At 36.0% G+C, this 20,179-nt stretch overlaps 2 protein-coding genes and 1 long non-coding RNA gene across 3 annotated transcripts in view; 2 read left to right on the top strand and 1 right to left on the bottom strand.

Annotated features, from left to right (window-relative positions):
* The first annotated feature begins 1,996 nt into the window (after nt 1-1,996).
* On the top strand, nt 1,997-3,028 carry LOC141430438 (ommochrome-binding protein-like). Its single transcript, XM_074091132.1, has one exon. It carries the CDS (start codon nt 2,217-2,219, stop codon nt 2,991-2,993), a length of 777 nt encoding a protein of 258 aa, XP_073947233.1. The 5' UTR covers nt 1,997-2,216; the 3' UTR covers nt 2,994-3,028.
* Nucleotides 3,029-3,643: 615 nt separating this feature from the next.
* Nucleotides 3,644-20,179, top strand: part of LOC141430437 (uncharacterized) — a 205,413-nt gene continuing 188,877 nt past the window's right edge. The window contains exon 1 of the long non-coding RNA XR_012451642.1: nt 3,644-3,677. This is a non-coding gene — a long non-coding RNA (uncharacterized lncRNA). The remainder of the gene's footprint in view (nt 3,678-20,179) is intronic.
* unc-13-4A (BAI1 associated protein 3) overlaps nt 15,892-20,179 on the bottom strand; it is a 138,887-nt gene continuing 134,599 nt past the window's right edge. Inside the window, 1 exon segment of the mRNA XM_074091126.1 lies at nt 15,892-19,225. Coding sequence (XP_073947227.1) covers nt 19,131-19,225 — 95 coding nt within the window. The 3' untranslated portion in view covers nt 15,892-19,130.

The raw sequence follows: 20,179 nt of genomic DNA, 5'->3' as shown, positions 1-20,179 counted from the left end.
TCAGAGAGGTCGCAGTTTTAATGCTAGATTTAAAGAGCATGTTTCGGCGGGATCCGTTCGACACCCATAACTTTATTATTTCGATTTCGACAGTCAGAACTTCTTACCCATATTATTTCTGGTCATAATAATCAATAGCCATAATCTTTGTTAGGTATAACGCAAAATAAATATAATGATTAAGTAGAATAATGTTACATGCCATACAAGACAAAAGTCATAAAATTGATTAGCATATCATTAAAAGGCATACCGTTTATTTTTCATAAATATTGTAGGTCATCATCATCATCATCATGTCAGCCGAAAGACGTCCACTGCTGGACATAGGCCTCCCCCAAGGCTCTCCACTCAGACCGGTCTTGTGCTTTCCGCATCCACCGCGATCCCGCGATCTTAACCAAGTCGTCGCTCCATCTTGTTGGAGGCCTACCGACAGCTCGTCTCCCGGTCCGCGGACGCCATTCGAGAACCTTCTGGCCCCATCGGCCATCCGTCCTGCGAGCAATGTGCCCCGCCCACTGCCACTTTAGTTTCGCAATTCTTCGGGCTATGTCGGTAACCTTAGTTCTACTGCGGATATCATCATTTCTAATAATAATTGTAGGGGTAGGGGTAGGTGTGTGTTGTATCATTTCTAATTGTAGGTCATATTTTTATATTTACTATTATTATTATTTTTCATACCATTTTATTCTCTAATGTTTTAAAGGAATAATTTAAAAATTCAGAAATAATGTATATGTCATACATTAAAAACATTAGAAAGATAGAACTGTGACTCCTTTTAAAAAGAAACAGCTGACAAAAAACAGGTTAGGTTAGGTTAGGATTAGGACTGCGACCCTTACAAAAAAAACAGTGGCCAGAAAAGTAGGTTAGGTTAGGTTAGAACTATGACCTCTTACAAAAGGTACCAGCTGACAGAAAAGTAGGTTAGGTTAGGTTAGGTTAGGGTTGAACTGCGACCCCTTACAAAAAAACAGCTGCCAGAAAAGTAGGTTAGGTTAGGTTAGAACTGTGACCCCCTACAAAAAGTGCCAGCAAAAAGTGACAGAAATGCGTTATGTCAAATAATAATATTCCTTTTCAATTTCAACCTTTCAATACAATTACCACATTAAATGTTATGACCAATAACGGTATGAAATTCAATAGTTCTGACTAATAAGCGTTAAATCAAATAATAATATTCCATTTCAATTTCTTCCTTTTGATACAACTACCACATTAAATGTTATGACCAATAACGCTATGAAATTCAATAGTTATGACTAATGAAAGGGGCGAAAGAAAATTATAACTATTGAAATTATGACCAAAGGTAATGACGAGCAACGATTATGACAAACAACGGTATGAATAAACCAAATCGAAAGTTTAACGTTATGGGAGTCAATATAGACCCAGGTAGAATATTTTATCAAGTATTTACTTTCATATTTTTTGCCATTTTAGGAAAATAACAGCTAATCGTAGCCCCCCCCCCCCCCTACTCGTATAACCGATTACACACTTTCTGACGCCTCGATTTTGATGATTGTCTAGATCTAGATAACAGGTATACATAAATAACGCTCGGACTACTGGTCTTTAAACTATCTTAATTCTGATTTATTAACTATTTTAATCAGTAGTATAAGCTACTTATGCGATAATTACGCATGGTGAAGATAACAAGAACAACGGAATAACATGTTTGATAGATACTATCTTACGTTCATGATACGGAAATTGATTTCGCAAGTGCCACGAGGTTTGTATAGGTACCTAATGCTGTTATGGTTTTGTCATTTCAGAATTTATTTAAATTTATCTGTAGATTGGATAAAGATATAACAGGACCTGGAACTAATTAGTTGAAAACTGAGGTTGAGAAAGTCTAAATTATGGGAGCTGCCCAATGTCGACTATTTAAAAAAATAAAATAGTTTTTCTGTGCGCTATACGAACGATTTTCAATACCTCGTGTTTTTTAAGAATAAGTCACGTGACGTACAATTTTTGACATTAACATCATAAATAAGTATCTGAAAATGTAGCTAAGACAAAATATATCTGATATTATTTTTTTACTAACAGTCTTAACACAATGGCGAAAAATTATCATGCCCAGGATTCTACGAAGATGCGACCCACGTCGCTTTTACTAACAACTTAAGAACCGCTGTATACTTAATTAAACCAGATAGTCCGGTCCTGCCGCCGCATCTACAATGAGCGCAAAATCACAGGACGTAGTTCTGCTCCACGGGAAACCATTCAGAAAGCAAGTTATATTAGCGGATGCCAACGTCCCCTACAAATTAACTTTAGATCGAACTAAGAACAAATTGTTCTTCTGCATCAACGCGGACGAGTTTTCAAATCAGAGCTTTCATTCAGTTGTATTGGACCTTGACACAGGAGTTGGTTCGGTCATCCCGGGCATCCGCAACGGGTTCGCGAGCGCCGTGGACCCTGTAGAGGGCACGGTCTACCTCGGCGGCAGCGAGGGTATCTTTACGTACAACTATCAGACTCTAGACATCGACAAATCGCCCCTGATTAAGGGCGTGGATGTCTTTGACATGTTTTTCAAGAATGAAATATTCTTTGTCGATACCGCCACGCAAAATTTATGCACAGTCAAAAACGGCCGAAAATTCCCGGTAAAGACACTCAAAGAATTTTTGATTCAGCATTTCGTGATAGATAATAAGGATGACACCTATTTCATAAATTCTATGGGTCTTTTCGTACTACCACATGGATCCAAAACCGCTACAGCCTATCCCGACAGCAATTTAAACTTCCGAGGAGCGGCGGTGGACGCAAACGGGGTTCCATATTTTATTGCTGAAGATGGAATTTTCTCGATCGACCAACAATCTAAAAGCCTACAAAAGGTTTTATCGGTCAAAAATGGCTACGGATTGGCCTTTGATAAAGATAACAACATTGTTTACAGCGATGATCGATCCCTGACGAAACTGATTCCGTTAAAGTATTAAGATTGTAAATCAACAATATACACTGCAATATCAAATCTTTTTGTTTATTAACCCTTTACCAGGCGAAGGGATATATTCCTCCCACATCTTATTTCGGTTACCGTAGTCAGGTTTTAACTCCAAACCTCCTACAAAATATTTTGTCAATCCCTGAAAATAGTATTTTATGATCTTCATTCACAACACGCTTCTAAATCGCGTAATACATCTTTGGCAGCCGTTTAAATTCTCTTGAACTCTAATTTCAGTAAACTACGGAGAAATTCGAACACTTTCCTTAATTTCTATGAAACAGAAGTACATAGGTCGAACAATTTTTTGATATTTTATAGATTTTGAGTGTTGAAAGGTAATGTAATCGTAAACATTGCTAAATATTCATGCATTATTGTGTATGACCAGAATTAGGATGTGGGTTGACATTATCCCATGGCCTTATTAAAGTTTAACTTTGCGGGAGCTATTCTTCCCATGGCCCGGTAATTAGATTTAAGCGGCTGCCAATAGTACATTATTGGATTTTGAAGCGTGCCGTGAATGAAGATCATGCCCGGATTGCTACCACCATCTTGCTCGCTAATCCTGCCGTGAAGCAGCAGTGCTTGCACTGTTGTGTTTCGGCGTGGAGAGTAAGACAGCCGGTGAAATAACTGGCACTTGAGGTATTCCATCTTAGGCCTCTAGGTTGGCAACGCATCTGCAATACAATGGTGTTGCAGTTGTCTATGGGCGGTGGTGATCTCTTACCATCAGGAGACCCACTTGCTCGTTTGCCATCCAGTCGAATAAAATAAAAAATGTTTTCAGTGATTGATATAATGTTTCGTACTAGATTTGGAGTTAAACCTTGACTATGATAACCGATATAAGTTGTGGGAGGAATATATCCCTTCGCCTGATCAAGAACATTATTCACATATTAAAATCAAAATAAATAAAATGGGAGGCGGGTTGTTGTTAGATTGAGCTGCCTCTCACTTTATCAACAATTTGAAATGAAGAGGAGGTTTTTAAGGACAGGTTTTTTCCGGTCTACTGCCAAATGTAGGCACTGTATTAAGTATTTTATGAAATTTATTGACCTTTGCATAGTTTTATAACTGCCTTAAGCCAACATTTTTGATAGGTACCTATATAGGTAGGTACCTATTTAGTCTACTGCTCAACTACAGTCGCCATCAGATTTAATGGAGTGGGGGAAGATGTTTATACATAGTGAAGCTTGTTTCGACAGGTATTTTTAGTGTTCCGAACTTCTAAAGAGAATGTGGAAACCTCATAGGATCACTCATCTGTCTGCCCGTCCGTTATAGCCAATTTGCTCTATATCTTCGGAGAACTTCTTTTTTTAACATGTAATTCACCGTGATTGGCCCCTATCTCACCTGATGTTAAGTGCGAATGAGGCCAAAGGTGTATCTCACTGATTCAGTGACAGACTATTCACTCTAGCCTTGAAGAGCCCTAGATTGGTATTTATCCGAAAATACAGACGACTGGCGCGAATTCCATTCTTTAGCAGTTCGCATCGCATTAAGAAAGATAAAACATACCGCTTTGCCACCGCTTTAGCACCGCTCAGATGATAAATTTATATTTTGGTACTAGTTAGGTACCTACATGCATGTCTATGATAAGTATAGTTATGTAAGATACATAGTTTCTTTAATAGCTGTATTATATGTAAGTATACAATAAATTGATTCTGAGCATCAGGGTCACTTTTTAAGGGTGGATTATCAAAGGCATACGAAACATTCTGCGCGCAACATGGCCGGTTTTAAGTAAATTCCACGTACTTTCACTTACGTATTTCCACAACGCACGAGCCGAGCGAGCGAAGCAAGCGTGCCGCGGCAGCGGCCGGCGAAGTGCCAAAACCGAATTAAGCCGTTAACCTTAGCTTTGTTTGATCAAAATGTACTGCTCCTGTCCTAAGTCTTTGCTCCACTAATTTTGCTTGAAAATTTCTAAGTTCAAAATCCGATATGGCGGCGTTTTGTGATATGCCTAGGATTTTTATGATCTGTGTAAACTGGCCAAATCATGAAGTGACGGCGTTTCATGATATACCTAGGAATTTTATGATCTGCCTAAACGTCACTAGGCAAATCGTTAAACGGTGGATCGTATCTTTTAAATGGGTATTTCTACAAAACCTCTGTAAATCGAAACCTACAGCGAACTCGATCAATTGCAAATTCGAGGAAACGCGAAATTGGTGTAACTCAAACATGATGAATGGCGAATCTGAAGAAACGAGAAAACGATGAAATACGATTCTCAAGAACTGAGAACACGATGAAATGCGAAACAGATGAATTGCAAACAAAATGAATAGCGAATCTGAAGTACCGCGAACACTTGGCCAGTTTTTTGAAAAATTTGCCCTCGCAAACTACGGGCTACCGGCACGGATACCTTTTTACCCGACTGTCCAAAGGAGGGTTATTTTGGATATTGTACCCGTGCGGAGCCGGGGCGGGGAACTTAATATTAAGTATTAGACTTCAATCACTTCTGCTGTCTTGTGCTGAGGCACCGACTTCAGACTGTTATACTATTACTTATTCTGTGGACTGGTAGAAAATCATTTTAATGTATGTGTATGTGTGTTTGTATTTTCGATAAATTTGAATGGTTTTTGTAGTCGGTTCAATTTTTTGTTACAAAAATATTTTTTCACACTTTTTAGTGTAAATAATCTAAGATACAATAGTTTAACGTTTACATAAGATTGCTTTCTCTGATGCAGAGACGTTCATTATTGAGGAGTCCTGGTGCTTCACTACCCGTTCCATTTCACCATATGCATATGCAATACAACGAGCATAAATTGCTTAGTAACTGTGGTAAAGTAATTGAAACGTGAAGTACTTGTTATTGAGTAGTAGCTCTGTTGGTCAAATGTGGTCTTAATCATCAGTTCCACTTCACCTAATGATGATTTCCAAGAGCAAATGCACGAGTTACAACTAAATATATCTCAATTAAGTACCATAGGTGTCCCTACAACATTTGAAGAGTTCCATCGATTCTCTTAGGATCCAATCAACAGATCCAATGTGCCAGATGGGACCTAATTGAAGGCGAACGAAAAAAAAAACAAATCGGTTCATAAATGACGGAGGACAAACATATAATACCGAATAGATAACCTCCTTCTGTTTTTGAAATCGGTTAAATACAGAATAAAATAAATATCTAAATGGGGCTCCCTACAACAAACGTGATATTTTTGGCGTTTTTTTGCTAATGTCTAATGTAGTTTAGATAATGGTACGGAACCTTTTTATTGCCCAACTGTCCAAAGGAGGGTTATTTTGAATATTGTACCCGTTCGGAGCCGGGGCGGGGCGCTAGTAATTCATATTCTTATTCTTGATAGGGTCTTACCTTTTCTATAGCGTTAACGGTTTTCTTAAAAGCTATGTCCAGGTTAATTATTAATTGCCAATTATCTATTTACTCCATATCTCCGTATACATATTAATCTACTAAAAGTATTTCATTTTAATAAATTGGCAAGAGACTAAATTATTTATACAGCGTCCATGCTTTAAACTTATCTCCGTAGTGCAGCTTTGGGCTCTCTGGTTTTAGTTTAATATGCAAAGAAAACGGTTTAGTCAGGTCAGTTCGAGCCCTAGATTATTTTATTGCCCAGGGCAGCTACGAGTATATCAACGGCGCAAATCCGCTTACAAAAATTGCATGATTTTTATATAACGCTTTCATTCAGTAGCGCTTTCTCCGTTCTGTCCTTCTTTCTTTCAATTGGCTAAAAGTAAAGATGAAAATCCTCTAACCCAGTACTGGAAAAGGTACTTACATAGGTACCTACTTACATTATTGTGATTGTTGTAATATTGTTCCCATACTTTCCTTTATCAAATTAACGTAATTAATTAAAATAAAACTTTTCGGAGCGGCAAAGTAATACTTGTACATTGAGCACAGAATAATTGTATTTGTGTAGGAAAATTGGATCTTTCTTAGCAAAACACCTGAAAAGCGTTGCTAACTTACTTTTAATAGGATTGTTAAATGGTTTTATTTTTACTACGTCGTGTTTTGACTGAAATTATACCTGTTTTTTACATAGTTGCGTTGTTTTTTTGTTGACGTCAAATCTTACAAGGTGAATCACCTAAACTTGAAATGAAAGCTCTAATGCATATGTTGATGTCGATACAGTCAGCAAATAATAATAAAATAATAATAATAATAATATCATGGGACACTTGACACTAATTAACCTAGTCCCAAACTAAGCAAAGCTTGTACTATGGATACGAGGCAACATACATACTTAAATACATATTAAACATCCAAGACCCGAGAACAAACATTCGTTTATTCATACAAAAGGAATCGAACCCGGGACCTCAAGCTTCGTAGTCAGGTTGTCTAACCACTTGGCCATCCGGTCGTCTGAATGAACCTTATACATATGTATTAAAAATAACACATCAGTAAAAAGTTATTTAAGATACAACCCAATAGAAAAGGCAAACCTACTTACTACTACTAGGTCAATTATTTCTATATTTATGTAGCGTGGTTCAAAACTCATCGACCGGACTATTTTACATGTGTGTGTACAAACACATGGTCATCGATTGTCTAAGTCTACCAAGTTTTTGTGGTATCATAGGACGTTTAGACAATCATTTTTTCTATTAAATTGAATAGAAATAATAGCGACTGAAAACAACATTAACTATTCAGATCTATAAGAACATGGAGTGATTATTTATATGTATCAGGCCGTTTATTTGGTACCTACTTAAAGCTATTGTTTTGGTCCTTGAATTCCCATTGCAATTCATAGCCTCAGTCAGTGTTAAATCGAAAAATAAAACAAGAAGGAGACGGCAAACCAGAATTTAGCGGTTCACTGACCACGTTATGAAAAATGTCACGAAAAGCGGTTTTGAATGTTCCAATTTGTGGTTTTGCTTTCAGCTAGTTCGGGGGTTACGAGTTGGCGGGGCAGTCCACCAATTTAAAACTTTTCGACGACACAGAAGTTGCGGTAGCTATACGATTCGTCTGTCCTTCTTACGCCCCTAAGTCGTTAAAAGAGGAAAGCATGAGCTTATCATATTTGCGGTTGTCGGAGAGCACAGAATGAGGGTTGCTGATTAGAATTCAGTGCGGGTCGCTCGAAGAGCGCTGAAGGCAACGACTTCCCCTCACTTGGCCCGTCTTGTTCATTTTGCGAACTTATTAACACATTTTGGAAGCCCTTTTATGACATGTCACTAATAAAATTGCAATGTTGAAACGATACTGTCACCAATTTAGTTTACCTATATAAGATTTTGTAGATTGCTGGCCAACTCGCCTTGTAGGTACCGTCATTCTACGTACCTAATAACTGTAATAACTGAAAATGAATGAAAATTAAAAAAATATGTATTGTTGTTAATTAAGATATCCTATGTACCTACTGACATTATGAGATCTATTAAGTTTACAAAGAAACCTGTGCCAGGAGATCCCGCTCCTCCCCACTCAGATCTTTTAATTTTGTTTATTATGTAATATATATTATGTATTATGTGATAGGGCTATAATCAAAATATAACGAGCTCTGCTGCTTTTGCAGTTTGGAAAATACGGCAGCTAACCGATGTGGCGACGGCACGGTTGGTGTATTTTGCTTACTTTAATACGTACGGCCTTATTTTATGGGGATCTGCTGCAGATATAGAGTCAATTTTTTTCTTACAAAAGAGAGCAATTAGAGCAATTTAAAATTTGAAGACGCATGAATTTTTAAGATCCTTTTTTAAGGAAACAGGTATCCTAACCCTGCCGTCGCTTTATGTTTTTGAAATTATCATTTATGTAAGGAAGAACATATGTGATTTTCCCACTAACGTCGATAAGCCAAAGGCTACTAGAAACACAGGGAAGCTTAAAGTTCCATCTTACAGACTGGCTAAAACCAAAAAGTCGTTTCTGGGAAATTGCATACGTTTTTATAATAAAATTCCAAAAAATATTATAAAAGAAACAGATACAAAATTCAGATCTATTGTCAAGAAGACATTTAACTAAGGCGTATTATAAAGTTAATGATTATAAATCATGGCTATTTGGAAATAATTCCGATCCGCACTAGCGATCCCTTCAAATAGCGAACCTTCTGTGTTAAAAATAAAGTTGTGTAAATACTTGTGATGTACAGATATCATTAAATAATATTGTAAATCTGTTTAAAAAAATATACCTCGTTGAGTTTCTTGCCGGATTCTTCTCAGCAGAGGTTTTTCCGAACCGGTTGCATTTTTTTTATGTCATTCATAAGTGCTTGTTTTAGCCTAAATTGAATAAATATATTTTGACTTTGACTTTGAATGACCTCTAAAAACTTTAAACTATACCATGTCAATATTTTTGGTTACATTTCTTTAGGCAAATGCCCGTCTTTTTACCCGACTGCCCGAAGGATGGTTATGTTTTTCGAGCGTATGTATGTATGTAAGTATGTATGTATGTATGTATATATGTATGTATGTATGTATGTGGGTATGTATGTCCATTTCTTTAGTCCTCACTGCAGCCTAAACGGCTGGACGGATTGTAACATACGAGGTATCATTGGATTCATCATAACTGTCGGAGTGACATAGGCGTCTACGAAAAAAAATATGACGGAGAAATGAAAAAAAAATTGTATTGTAACAATATGGATATCAAATGAAAGCTAATAATTAGCCAATCTCTGTTAAGTAGCTAATTTAAAGTTCAACAGTCGGGACCCATTACTAAGAGTTTTTGACCGTCACGATTTAAATGGGTCCCGACTGTTGAACTTTATTTTAACATTTTTTTAGCACCATGTGTAAACCTACATAAGTTTTTAGATTAATAACGTTTTAACTTTACAAAGTAGGTAAGTATTGGATTGTTTTTTTTCAGCTCCGTAAATCGTTAGTCCCAAGCCAGTCTCAAACAAAAGAAACTAAGATGATAAGAAACTCAACGAAGACAAATGGATTGACAAGATCATTTGTTATAATTAAACTTTGACCTTTCGATGCCTAAAACTTAAGTTAAGTTTGTTGAAATTGCGACCTTGTGTCACCGTGGTATAATTAGGTATTAATTAAGTTTTAACTCAACAACTACATGATCAGATTGCGAGTTCTTCGAAAAATATACGTACTTCGTATTTTATACTATGTAGGTACCTACATGTTTATGAAATAAATTAATTACAAAGGGAAAAATAGTTTCCCTTCTTCTCTATAAATGCAAAAAACTCAGCCAGCGCATTATAAAATTAAATTCCTACGATACATCGCGTTGTAACTGTCGTAGGCATGAAGCGTAAAATTGTTTAAAAATGGAATGCCACCGTTTTGCAAGGAGGGCACCCGTGTGCCCGCTGTCGCCACCCAAAGGTGACATTCAAACTGATTACTCAAGACTTTCCTCCATCTCGGATCCCCAGATGAAGGAATTGATCTTGCGTAAACATTTCACGCAATTCGTGCAAGTTGAGCGTTCGGTAAACATACCTCTGAGCCTTGTTGTGCATTAACGATTTTAGGAAGTAGACTGATAATTCTATAGATGTAGCTCATTCGTACGTTTTTGACCTGTTTTTTCTACTGTTGACTTAGTTAGTGATATAAATACTCGTAAACGGTATTACGACATGTTGTATTACTTAAAAAGGCGACCTGTTTACCTTGCAGTGTTTGACCGCTCGGAAGTAGGTAACCTACACCTATGTTTGTTAGGATTAAATCCACGGATTAAATAGGGTAGACCGGGGTCAATAGTACCACGGGTCAATAGTACCAAACTAGTGTGCCTTGAGCGTGTCTCGACCTGCTCACTAGCCGGCCACTCGCTACCGCGCGGAGCGCACGTGCTAGATGAAGATTTGTATTTTTGACTGACCAAAGTAAGTATTTACGATTTACAACAAAATAACTCTTTATTGCACACCAATACAGTAAACAGTACAGAAAACACAAGTATATACATAGAGATTTTCTAAGGTAAGCAATAGGCGGCCTTATCGCTTCAGAGCGAAGAAAGATAAGATTTACGTTTTGTACTAGTATTTATAATTAAATAGTCGTAGTGTGAGTTTTACTGAATTGTGGTTCAGTTATTTTAATTTGTAACGTGTCACAGTGTGGGAGTCAGTTATATATAGAAATCGAGATTTGTGAAGTTTAGTTAATGCGAAGAAGGATAATTGTACCTCAACACTTGGGGTCAATTGTAACGTTAAAATTGTCCCCGTGCTACAATTGACCCAGAGTTTTTGCACAACTGCTAAAAAAGGAGTGTAATGTTTTCAAGGTGCATGTACCTACGTAGTATGCATATGTATGTTTTTCTTTATTCCATCATAACTTTGGGAACCCTTACCAGATTTCAATGTATGAGACATCTTCAGAATTTTTATTTCATTAGGTCGGAGTAACGTTAGCTGACTAGCTTTTTAAAAAAATTCAATATAGCGGCTGTCACAATTCGGACATAGGTAGGTATAGTTTGCATGACAATTGATATACAGTCAATAAATACATGTTAAAAATATTTTTTACACACACACAAACATACATCACGCCTGGATTCCCAAATGGGGTAGGCAGAGCACACGAAACGTTACCGCTTCGGAGCCACTTTTAGCAATTTTAGGTTTTAAGTTTGACAAAAACGGTACAATAGTGACAGGTTGCTAGCCTGTCGCCTACGTTATACCTAAACCTATATCCTCAGTCACCTCTTACGAAATCCATGAAAGAAATGGAGAGGTGTAATTCTAACCCGACACCACACGGGTAATAACAATATTTTTTATTACAACTTAATTAACTTAACTTCAGTGGCTTTGCCCATAGTATCAATCCCGTGTTGAAATCGGTAAGCTCACGGTAAGCTATAGTATAGGCATTCAAAGTTTACTTACCTATATGTACCTATAAAATATTGAAGAGTGAGACCGGTCTATGTAACTTCTCAGGGTACACCCGCCAACGAATTCCTCTATGACGATCACAACGTAACAATTTAATTAGTCTGCCTTTTGACTTTCCCTGTGCCTACGTCCCTACGTAACTTCCTTATGTAGATATAAGGTTACGTTAAAGTGCTAAGTCGAGTAGAAATACCTGGATATAACTAACTAACTTAACTGTAACTACTCCTACTACTACTGCTACTAATGTTGTTAACACGAATAGATCTATTTAAGGCATAAGATCGGCTCTGTGCATCTGTTTCTCTTGTTATTTGTTAATTTTATGTAGGTACAATAAAGAATTATACATAACGTACCTTACATACAAATAACCAAGAAACAGAAAAAATCGTTCAAGTGCGAGTGCGAGCGACTCGCGCGCGCATGAAGGGTTCCGCACCTCCGTACAATGTTTTAAAAACAAATAGTTCAGTAATATTTTTTTGTAAAAAAATCTAATACAAGTTTTTTAGCTGGAGGTACTTTTTGCCCCTGGGTACCACGGTCGTGTCGTTTTATTACAGAGTTCCTATGGCCAACATCTATCTTCATCATCAGATCTCAGCTCTACGTCATAATAATATTGCATTGTCATCGGATTTATACATGCATGCAAAATTTCAGCTCAATCGGTTGAAGATATCCACTTCAAATTTAAGTTGAAATATTTAATATTTTATTTAAATTATTTAATTCCACCTGAACAAACATAATTAGTTATCTCTTGTTCTGAGAGGAGCCCTGTGCCCAGCAGTGGGACGTATATAGGCTGGGATGAATCTTTGGCTGTCGCACTATTGGAGGCTGAATAGCGCTTTAGACTCTTGCCATGCGCCGAAAAAAAAAGTGGCTGAACGGTAATTCGGCCGAACGCCGCGTACTTTATGAATTAGTGAAGAAATCTTAACCTGATTTAAAATTTTGACCTTGTAAATAAATAGTGTTACTTAGAATGAATTATAACGTTAATTTTTTAGTGTAAAAAACATTAAATACAGCGGGCTTTATTGAAGTTGGCTTTTGTGAAGTGTGTGTAGTGTGTGTCGGAGGTTTGTGGATCATAAATTGTTTTTTAGTCTTAATGTTGCACAAAAAAATAAACCACGGTCTTAGATACAATTATTATAATAATCAAAGGTTTTATAAAATAGCACTAATGAAATCGAAAATTAATAAGTAGTTAAACAACATAGAGTCACGGGCAATCAAAAACCGCTGAATGAAAAACGTTTCTTGTATGACGACTCCCTTTAATTTGTAACTTTATTTTATTTTTAGTATTTGTTGTTGTCGCGGCCACTGTAATACATAATCTGTGAAAATTTCAAGTGCCTAGCTATGCCCTGTGGCAGAAAGACAGACAGACAGACAGCGGAGTCTTAGTAATAGGGTTCCGTTGGCACCCTTTGGGTACGAAACCCTAAAAACTAGTAAAGAACACGTTTAGATCATTCATTAGGTAGGTACTTCATTTGTTCTAAGTACATAGGTAGATATTTGAATCTATTGTATATATTTATTCTTTAGGCTAAGCTCCCAGTGATAACCCATTTTCAAAATATGCAGACCGCATTCCGATTTTTTATACTCAGCTAGCAATTGCCTACTTCCAGGTTAAGCTTTACGTACCTACCTATACTATTAATAGTTTGTCAAAATATTGTTTGTGAGAATATTCAAATTGAAAGTTTTGGTTACCTAATGATTCGCTGACAATTTGCGTAAGCAGATTATTGATTTGCAGACAACGTTTCGCCGAGTAACGGTACGCCGATAGATTTGTTCGTAGATGTACCTACCTATTGTTTCGCAGCCTAACGTTAGCAGACTATTTAATTGGCATATCAGTCAGTAAGCCGAACAACTATTAACAGAAACTCGTTTAGCCTATTAATCACTACGATTTTTAACGTTAAAGCAAACTTTGCTCGAACAACTTTTCGCTTTCGCATGCGTGTCGCGGCAGCGGCCGGCAAGTGCCAGAACCGACAGAGTCGCTTCGCTCGCTCGACTCGTGCGTTGTTGGTCGCAATTCTACCTAACACTCATCTCCCTCCTCCTCGCTAGCACATCTTTTACTTTTTTACTTCGTCTTAGTACTTCTTTTATTCCTCATCATCATCATCATTATTACGACTTCACAAAAAATATTCAAGAACCCCTTCTTCTGTGTCCTTCTAGAGTCCAATGTTATCCTGAATGGACTATCGGTGATATAAAAAAAAGGGTCAAGTGCAAGTCGGACTCGTACATGAAGGGTTCCGTTAACAGTTCAGTAAAAGTTTTTCTTATAATTCTTCTAATATAAGTTTTTTTTGCTGACTGTACTTTTTGCCCCTGGTTACCAAAGTACTCGTCAAGACGACATACGAGTCCAAACTCGATGCGGTCGTGTCGTTTATCACAGTGTTCCTATGGTCACCCGCTAGCTTTATCATCAGATCAACTCCATGTTATAATAATATTGCATTTTCATCGGATTTATACATGCATCTAAAATTTCAGCTCAATCGGTTGAAGATACCCACTTCAATTTTGAGTTGAAAGATTCCACCCGAGCAAACATAGTTACATTACCTCCACTGCAAATAATTATAATGTTTGTAATAAGTTTTTGTTAAAAATTTCATTTTTAATACAAGATTGTTTTGCTGAATGTACTTTTTGTTGACTGTACTTGCATTGTCGTCTAAACTACATATCTGTACCAAATTTCAGGTTGGTACTATTAACTATTGAGGAGTTCCCTCCTGCAGAGACGATCCTGGCAGGACTACCAAGATGTCACTACCAGATTTGTATTGTCACCAAATTTACATAAGTATGCCAAATTTCAAGTCGATCGAACCACTAAAAGTGGGTCAAATTTAGCTTCCAAGATTTGACCCAAACAAACAAATAAATAAACAAAAAGGGCAAGCTAAAGAAAAGCTTCTAAAAATATCGCCGTAAGCACTTGTGCAAGTATTTCGAATAAAAAACAATTTGAATTCTCATCCTATTTGGGTCTGGCTGTTTGCTTCTGAATCCATTGCCCTAAAGGCGTCGCGCGCGGATAAAAAAAAATAGCTGTCAGCGGCAGTCAGCGCGGTTCATTCACGGGAAATTCGGCGGACTTCGTATGTTGTGTAATAAAATTAAATAATAAGAAGCTCGACTAGTGTTATTACATTTTTAACATAATTATAAATCTTGTAAATAGTGTTAAATACTTAGTATGATTTTTTTAGTGTAAAAAACAATAGGTAAACAGTGATTAGTACGGTGTGGATTTGGCGAGCGCCTTATCAAAGTTGGCTTCATTGAGGTTTGTGGTTCATAAATTGCTTTATTAATTTTGCACAAAAACTAATAAACCACACAATCAGACAGTCACTATATATTATATTATCGAAGCTTTTATAAAACATCATTAAAATCGCAAACTTAAAGGTAAATATTCAAACGACATAGCTACCCGTTGCTAGGCGACTCGGTCACCTTCGCAACGGCTAAAATAACGCCTAGCAACAAAAAAACGCTGAAAAAAACACGTTTCTTGTATGACGACCCCCTTTAATTTGTAACTTTATTTTATTTTTAATATTTGTTGTTATAGTGGCCACAGTAATACATAATCTGTGAAAATTTCAAGTGTCTAACTTTTACGGCTTCAGACATAGAGGCCTGTGACGGACGGACGGACAGACAGACAGACAGACAGACAGACAGACAGACAGACAGCGGAGTTTCAGTAATAGGGTCCCGTTGGCACTCTTCGGGTACGGAACCCTAAAAACGAGCGAAGCGTGTTGCTTACGAAAATTTCTTACTTTCCGCACTTACATCGTAAATAATTACTTCAGAACTAGGTAGTAGGTTCATCAAGGAACTAGAATTTAAATAAGCAAAAGCTTTTTCATCCATAGAGTTTATTTAAAGCCAGGAACACAAGTGTTAATAACAGTTTACAGTAGGTACACTGCGATAAATATATCAGGACCAGGTGGCTAAACATTTTATACTGAAAATTTCACTTTAGTCAGGCAGTCAGATGTTTTTAAAATGCATCTGGGCTCACAAGTCCAATATTTGCACATATAATTTGTAGTATGTGGATGAGGAAGGCAAAAGTTGTGCATACAAGAAATGCCATATCTTTTAAAAATACTATGTTCTTTTCCACTCTAATGTTTCTATGAACAATCAAGTATTATCTACCACAAATTAATCTACCAGATGGCAAATCCTTAAGACACATAGGGTAGAACTACCGTTTTGACCACCTTTAACACCGTTTTTGGGCAGTTGACATTTCAAGTAAGTATATGTATATAAAAAATATAGTATTAAAACAATGTTCAGCGAGTTTTCAAAAGTTTATACTGAAACGAACAAAGTTTGTAATGTTTTGTTACTATAAATTTATTTCAAAGGTATATTTAAACAATAAATGGCCATAAACGGTACAGTGGCCACAAACGGTACTTTTGCCCTAGGGATTGTACGTACTCGTAAAACCATGATAATTTGATTATTCAGGTTTTCTTAGAATATTATAAAACGTTGTCATTTACTTAAGTAGATAAAATTTAGAAAAAAAAATATATCAACATGTTGCTTAAATTAATAATTACTTTTAGACACAGCTAGCAACTTCAGTTATAATAATAAAAGTACAACATAGACAGGTAAACCTCAATCCCATGTGACAATAAGCTGTTTTCTTACCCTCTTTTAGAGCCAATAAATAATGGCTCATATATTTATATATCTTAGAAGCGTCCACACTTACGTTTTTGACGTAATGTTTACTAAAACCAGCAAACATTCTTTATGTGCATCAATACGCACATAAAGAATACCATCTGTTTCTGCTGCCGAGCCAACGTTCTGAGGTTTACATATTAATAAAGCTGCTGCCAAAAAACTGTCATAATTATATTATGTTGCCTTCTGGTTCTGGAGCAAGACATTTGTACGAATGATCTTTAGGTACTGTTCGAAAAAAAATCTCTTACAAGATTTAGTTATAAAATTCTTTTCACTTTCGCACACAATAGCCAGCGTGTTTATAATAAGACTCAACACGTGTCCTCGTTTGGCACAACTTTTCCCTGACCAGACCATTTATGAAGTCCGTGAGACGAGCCTATTATAACTTTTTTCTTTCTCTTACAAACATGTCACGTGAACAATTGGCAAGGAGCTACACAAAATATTGTATTATGTTCTTTTAAGCTTAACCCATCGTCGACGAGAAATACGATCCAAAATATGTTCGTTCAAAATAAAGGGATCTTTCTTCGAAGAAGCCTATTTTATTAATAATTGACTCATGGAATGGTCTTGATTTTATTCAAAACTTGTAAATTTTAGATTTAGTTATAAATGTTCTGTTTCTTATAAAGATATTAATGAGTAATTAAAAGCTCACTGATATGATTTTGGTTTGCTGCGATATGACAAGTGTGAAATGTTGTTTTACCTATCAGTAGATAACTGTTTGGTGCTATGATTAATCAGATATGCAGCTGTAGGTCCATCAGCCAAATATGTGGTCTACCACCCTAAAGCTGATAATCGTTTGCATGTCATAAAACAATAATGCCAATAGCCAATAGACGTGTTTGTCAACTTGAAAGTTCGACTTTAACGACATATTCACTTGATAGGAACTTGTTCAAAAATTGGTAGACCACTTATTTGGCACAAGTTACAAGTGAATTTCTTGAAAGAACTTGGTGAACCGTTATTATTCTCTTCATAGAATCACAAGTTGAAAGCTAAGCACATGTAATATAAGTAACACATTTTCTACACACTGAGTTAAAATCTGTTAATACGATATCAATCAAAGTATTGTGAATGTGATTTTATACTATTTTTCAGTTGAATAGTATATAACTAATATAATTTTATCTCTATGTTTACACACACCAATACTTTTTCCTCTATAATAACAATAGGTATACTTGTATACATACACAGTAAACAATTTTCACATATACTTAGTTATAAAATTTTTAATATCTTCATACAATTACATCTTCATACTCTTACGATGAAAATCAGTCGTCAAGACAATGTAAATTATTATTATATTGATATTTTTGACGGATAAATTTAATGTGCATTAGGTATGCAGTACGAAGCTCTTTTGTTTGCGTATTTAGGACATCAGGTAAAAACAACGTATTTTTGAAGAATTTCATGAAAATTTAGTGAAAATAACTGTTCAGTTGTGTGAATGAAGCGCTGGAAAGTGAATTAAAATTGGATTTAGTATGATAGTTTAGCCAAGTTAATAAATTTGGAAGGAAGCCACGTTAACGTGCAAATGCTTGGTGCAACTTTGTGTACTTGTATATAGAATGACGTGCCTTTTGTGTTAAATGTAGGCGTATACCCACAAATAATGTGAAAATAAGACACGTAAGCAACATGTCAAACGACGAATCTTAAAGTACTTGGTCAGGAATTTCTAATAGAGACTACGACTAGGGACATAAGCTCCGAGGGTGCAATACTAATTACAAGTAGGTACACATACACGTTACAATAATATTCTCTCGTGAATAGAAGAATTACACAGTCTTTGTAGTATTATACATTAATACTGATACGCTTACATCTTCGTGTAAGTAGGAACGGGATAACAAGGTGGTACTTAGATATTATATTTTTGGCATTGAAATTGTCACAATAAAAACAGGTCAAAGCGAGCAGTACTGAAAGTAGTGAGTAGGTATTATCTCTTTTCTATAACTCACTATCGTACTAAATCGCATCGATAACGTACCAGAACTATTACAACTTGTTGCATTTTCAGTAAATGTTAATATATCCGTGTAATTAATTTAAAATAAGATACGTGCGTATGAAAAAATACATTTTGCGATGAAACTCAGACACAAGATTCTGGTGTAGATATCTGAGATAATTCGACGTTGATAAATACAACCCACCATTTATTTCCCCTGTTAATCTATAAATATTTATAATAAATAAATTTTGCTTCCACAAGTATTGAAAAATTTGTAAAATATTCTTATTATATTGTCGACATCATAATGGACGTTGTGCGTCAATAGAAGTTTCGATAAAATTAACATCCATTTAGTATAGTTATAATAATATGTTAATTTTGCGTATTGAATTTACTGCTCCGCAAACCTCAGCTTTTGTTTTTTGACGAAGTCTAACGCTAGTTTGTCCGCTGTGCGCGATTCCAAAATTTGCAGTATCGGGTGATCTGAAAATTACAAAATCGTTAAATTATCATAAAAACATCCGTTAAATTAAATGTCATTACTTTCATATATTTATGTTACACAATTTGAAACTTCGGTTGAACAAATCTGAAAGATTAAGCTACCTAACTAAAGAACTGTAGTTATTCTAATTTTGGCACTACTTTGTTGGAGTCCAGCCCGTGTAAGTTTCCGACCGAATGCCGCCGTACTCCAGTAACTTTCCAGTAATATTTCAGGCACTCTACGCAGTAAAATATTCCTAAGTTTATAAATTTTAATGTCGGATATTTACATCTCGCGGTTCTTCCGAATCTCTGTGGTATCGCATCACTGAATATTCTGAAAAAGTTACCCGCCATAGCTGCCTACTTACACGGCTCAGTTCGAAGAAAACATTCTATTTTATTAATTTTTGTTGGGCAAATTTTACTTAGTGTGGGCGACTAATCAATTAACCTTTTGGACTAGCCCCCACGAAAAGAAGAGAGAAAAGTAGAAATAATCTAATGTTTTGTGACTAAGAGCACAGAATAAGAAATCCGGCTGTAACCGACTATTATGACATCAACATGGAAATAGTAATAGCAGATACCTATATTTTTTTATTAAGGGACTAAAATAAGTCAATATATACCCGAGGCGGTTAGCCACCCAAACTTTAGCGAGGGTGTCTATTTATCCAAGGGTTTATATTGACCTTTAGTCTCGAGGTGAAAACTCTATTTTTCACTTCGATTGCGTCCAGTCCATAAAACTTTCATAGCTTTTTAAATAAATCTTTTTAGATTTCGACGGCAAAAGATTATCAATTATGTCTTTTGCTCTTTGCTCGACATTATAATTTTCACTATCACTTGACGACATTGTGAGAATAATCAATTTTTCAAATTTTAATCGTGTATAATTTACGCTCTACAACAATTTAAAAGTTTTCGCGGTAAGTATTTTTTCCA

Source organism: Choristoneura fumiferana, chromosome 8 (genome assembly GCF_025370935.1).
Source record: "Choristoneura fumiferana chromosome 8, NRCan_CFum_1, whole genome shotgun sequence".
NCBI classification, from domain to species: Eukaryota; Metazoa; Arthropoda; class Insecta; order Lepidoptera; family Tortricidae; genus Choristoneura; species Choristoneura fumiferana.
Note: the sequence above shows the minus strand (reverse complement) of the source record. Positions and strands in the feature narration are given on the sequence as shown.

Coding starts and splice junctions, on each gene's coding strand:
- LOC141430438 (XM_074091132.1), top strand. CDS start 2,217: ATGAGCGCAAAATCACAGGACGTAGTTCTGCTCCACGGGAAACCATTC.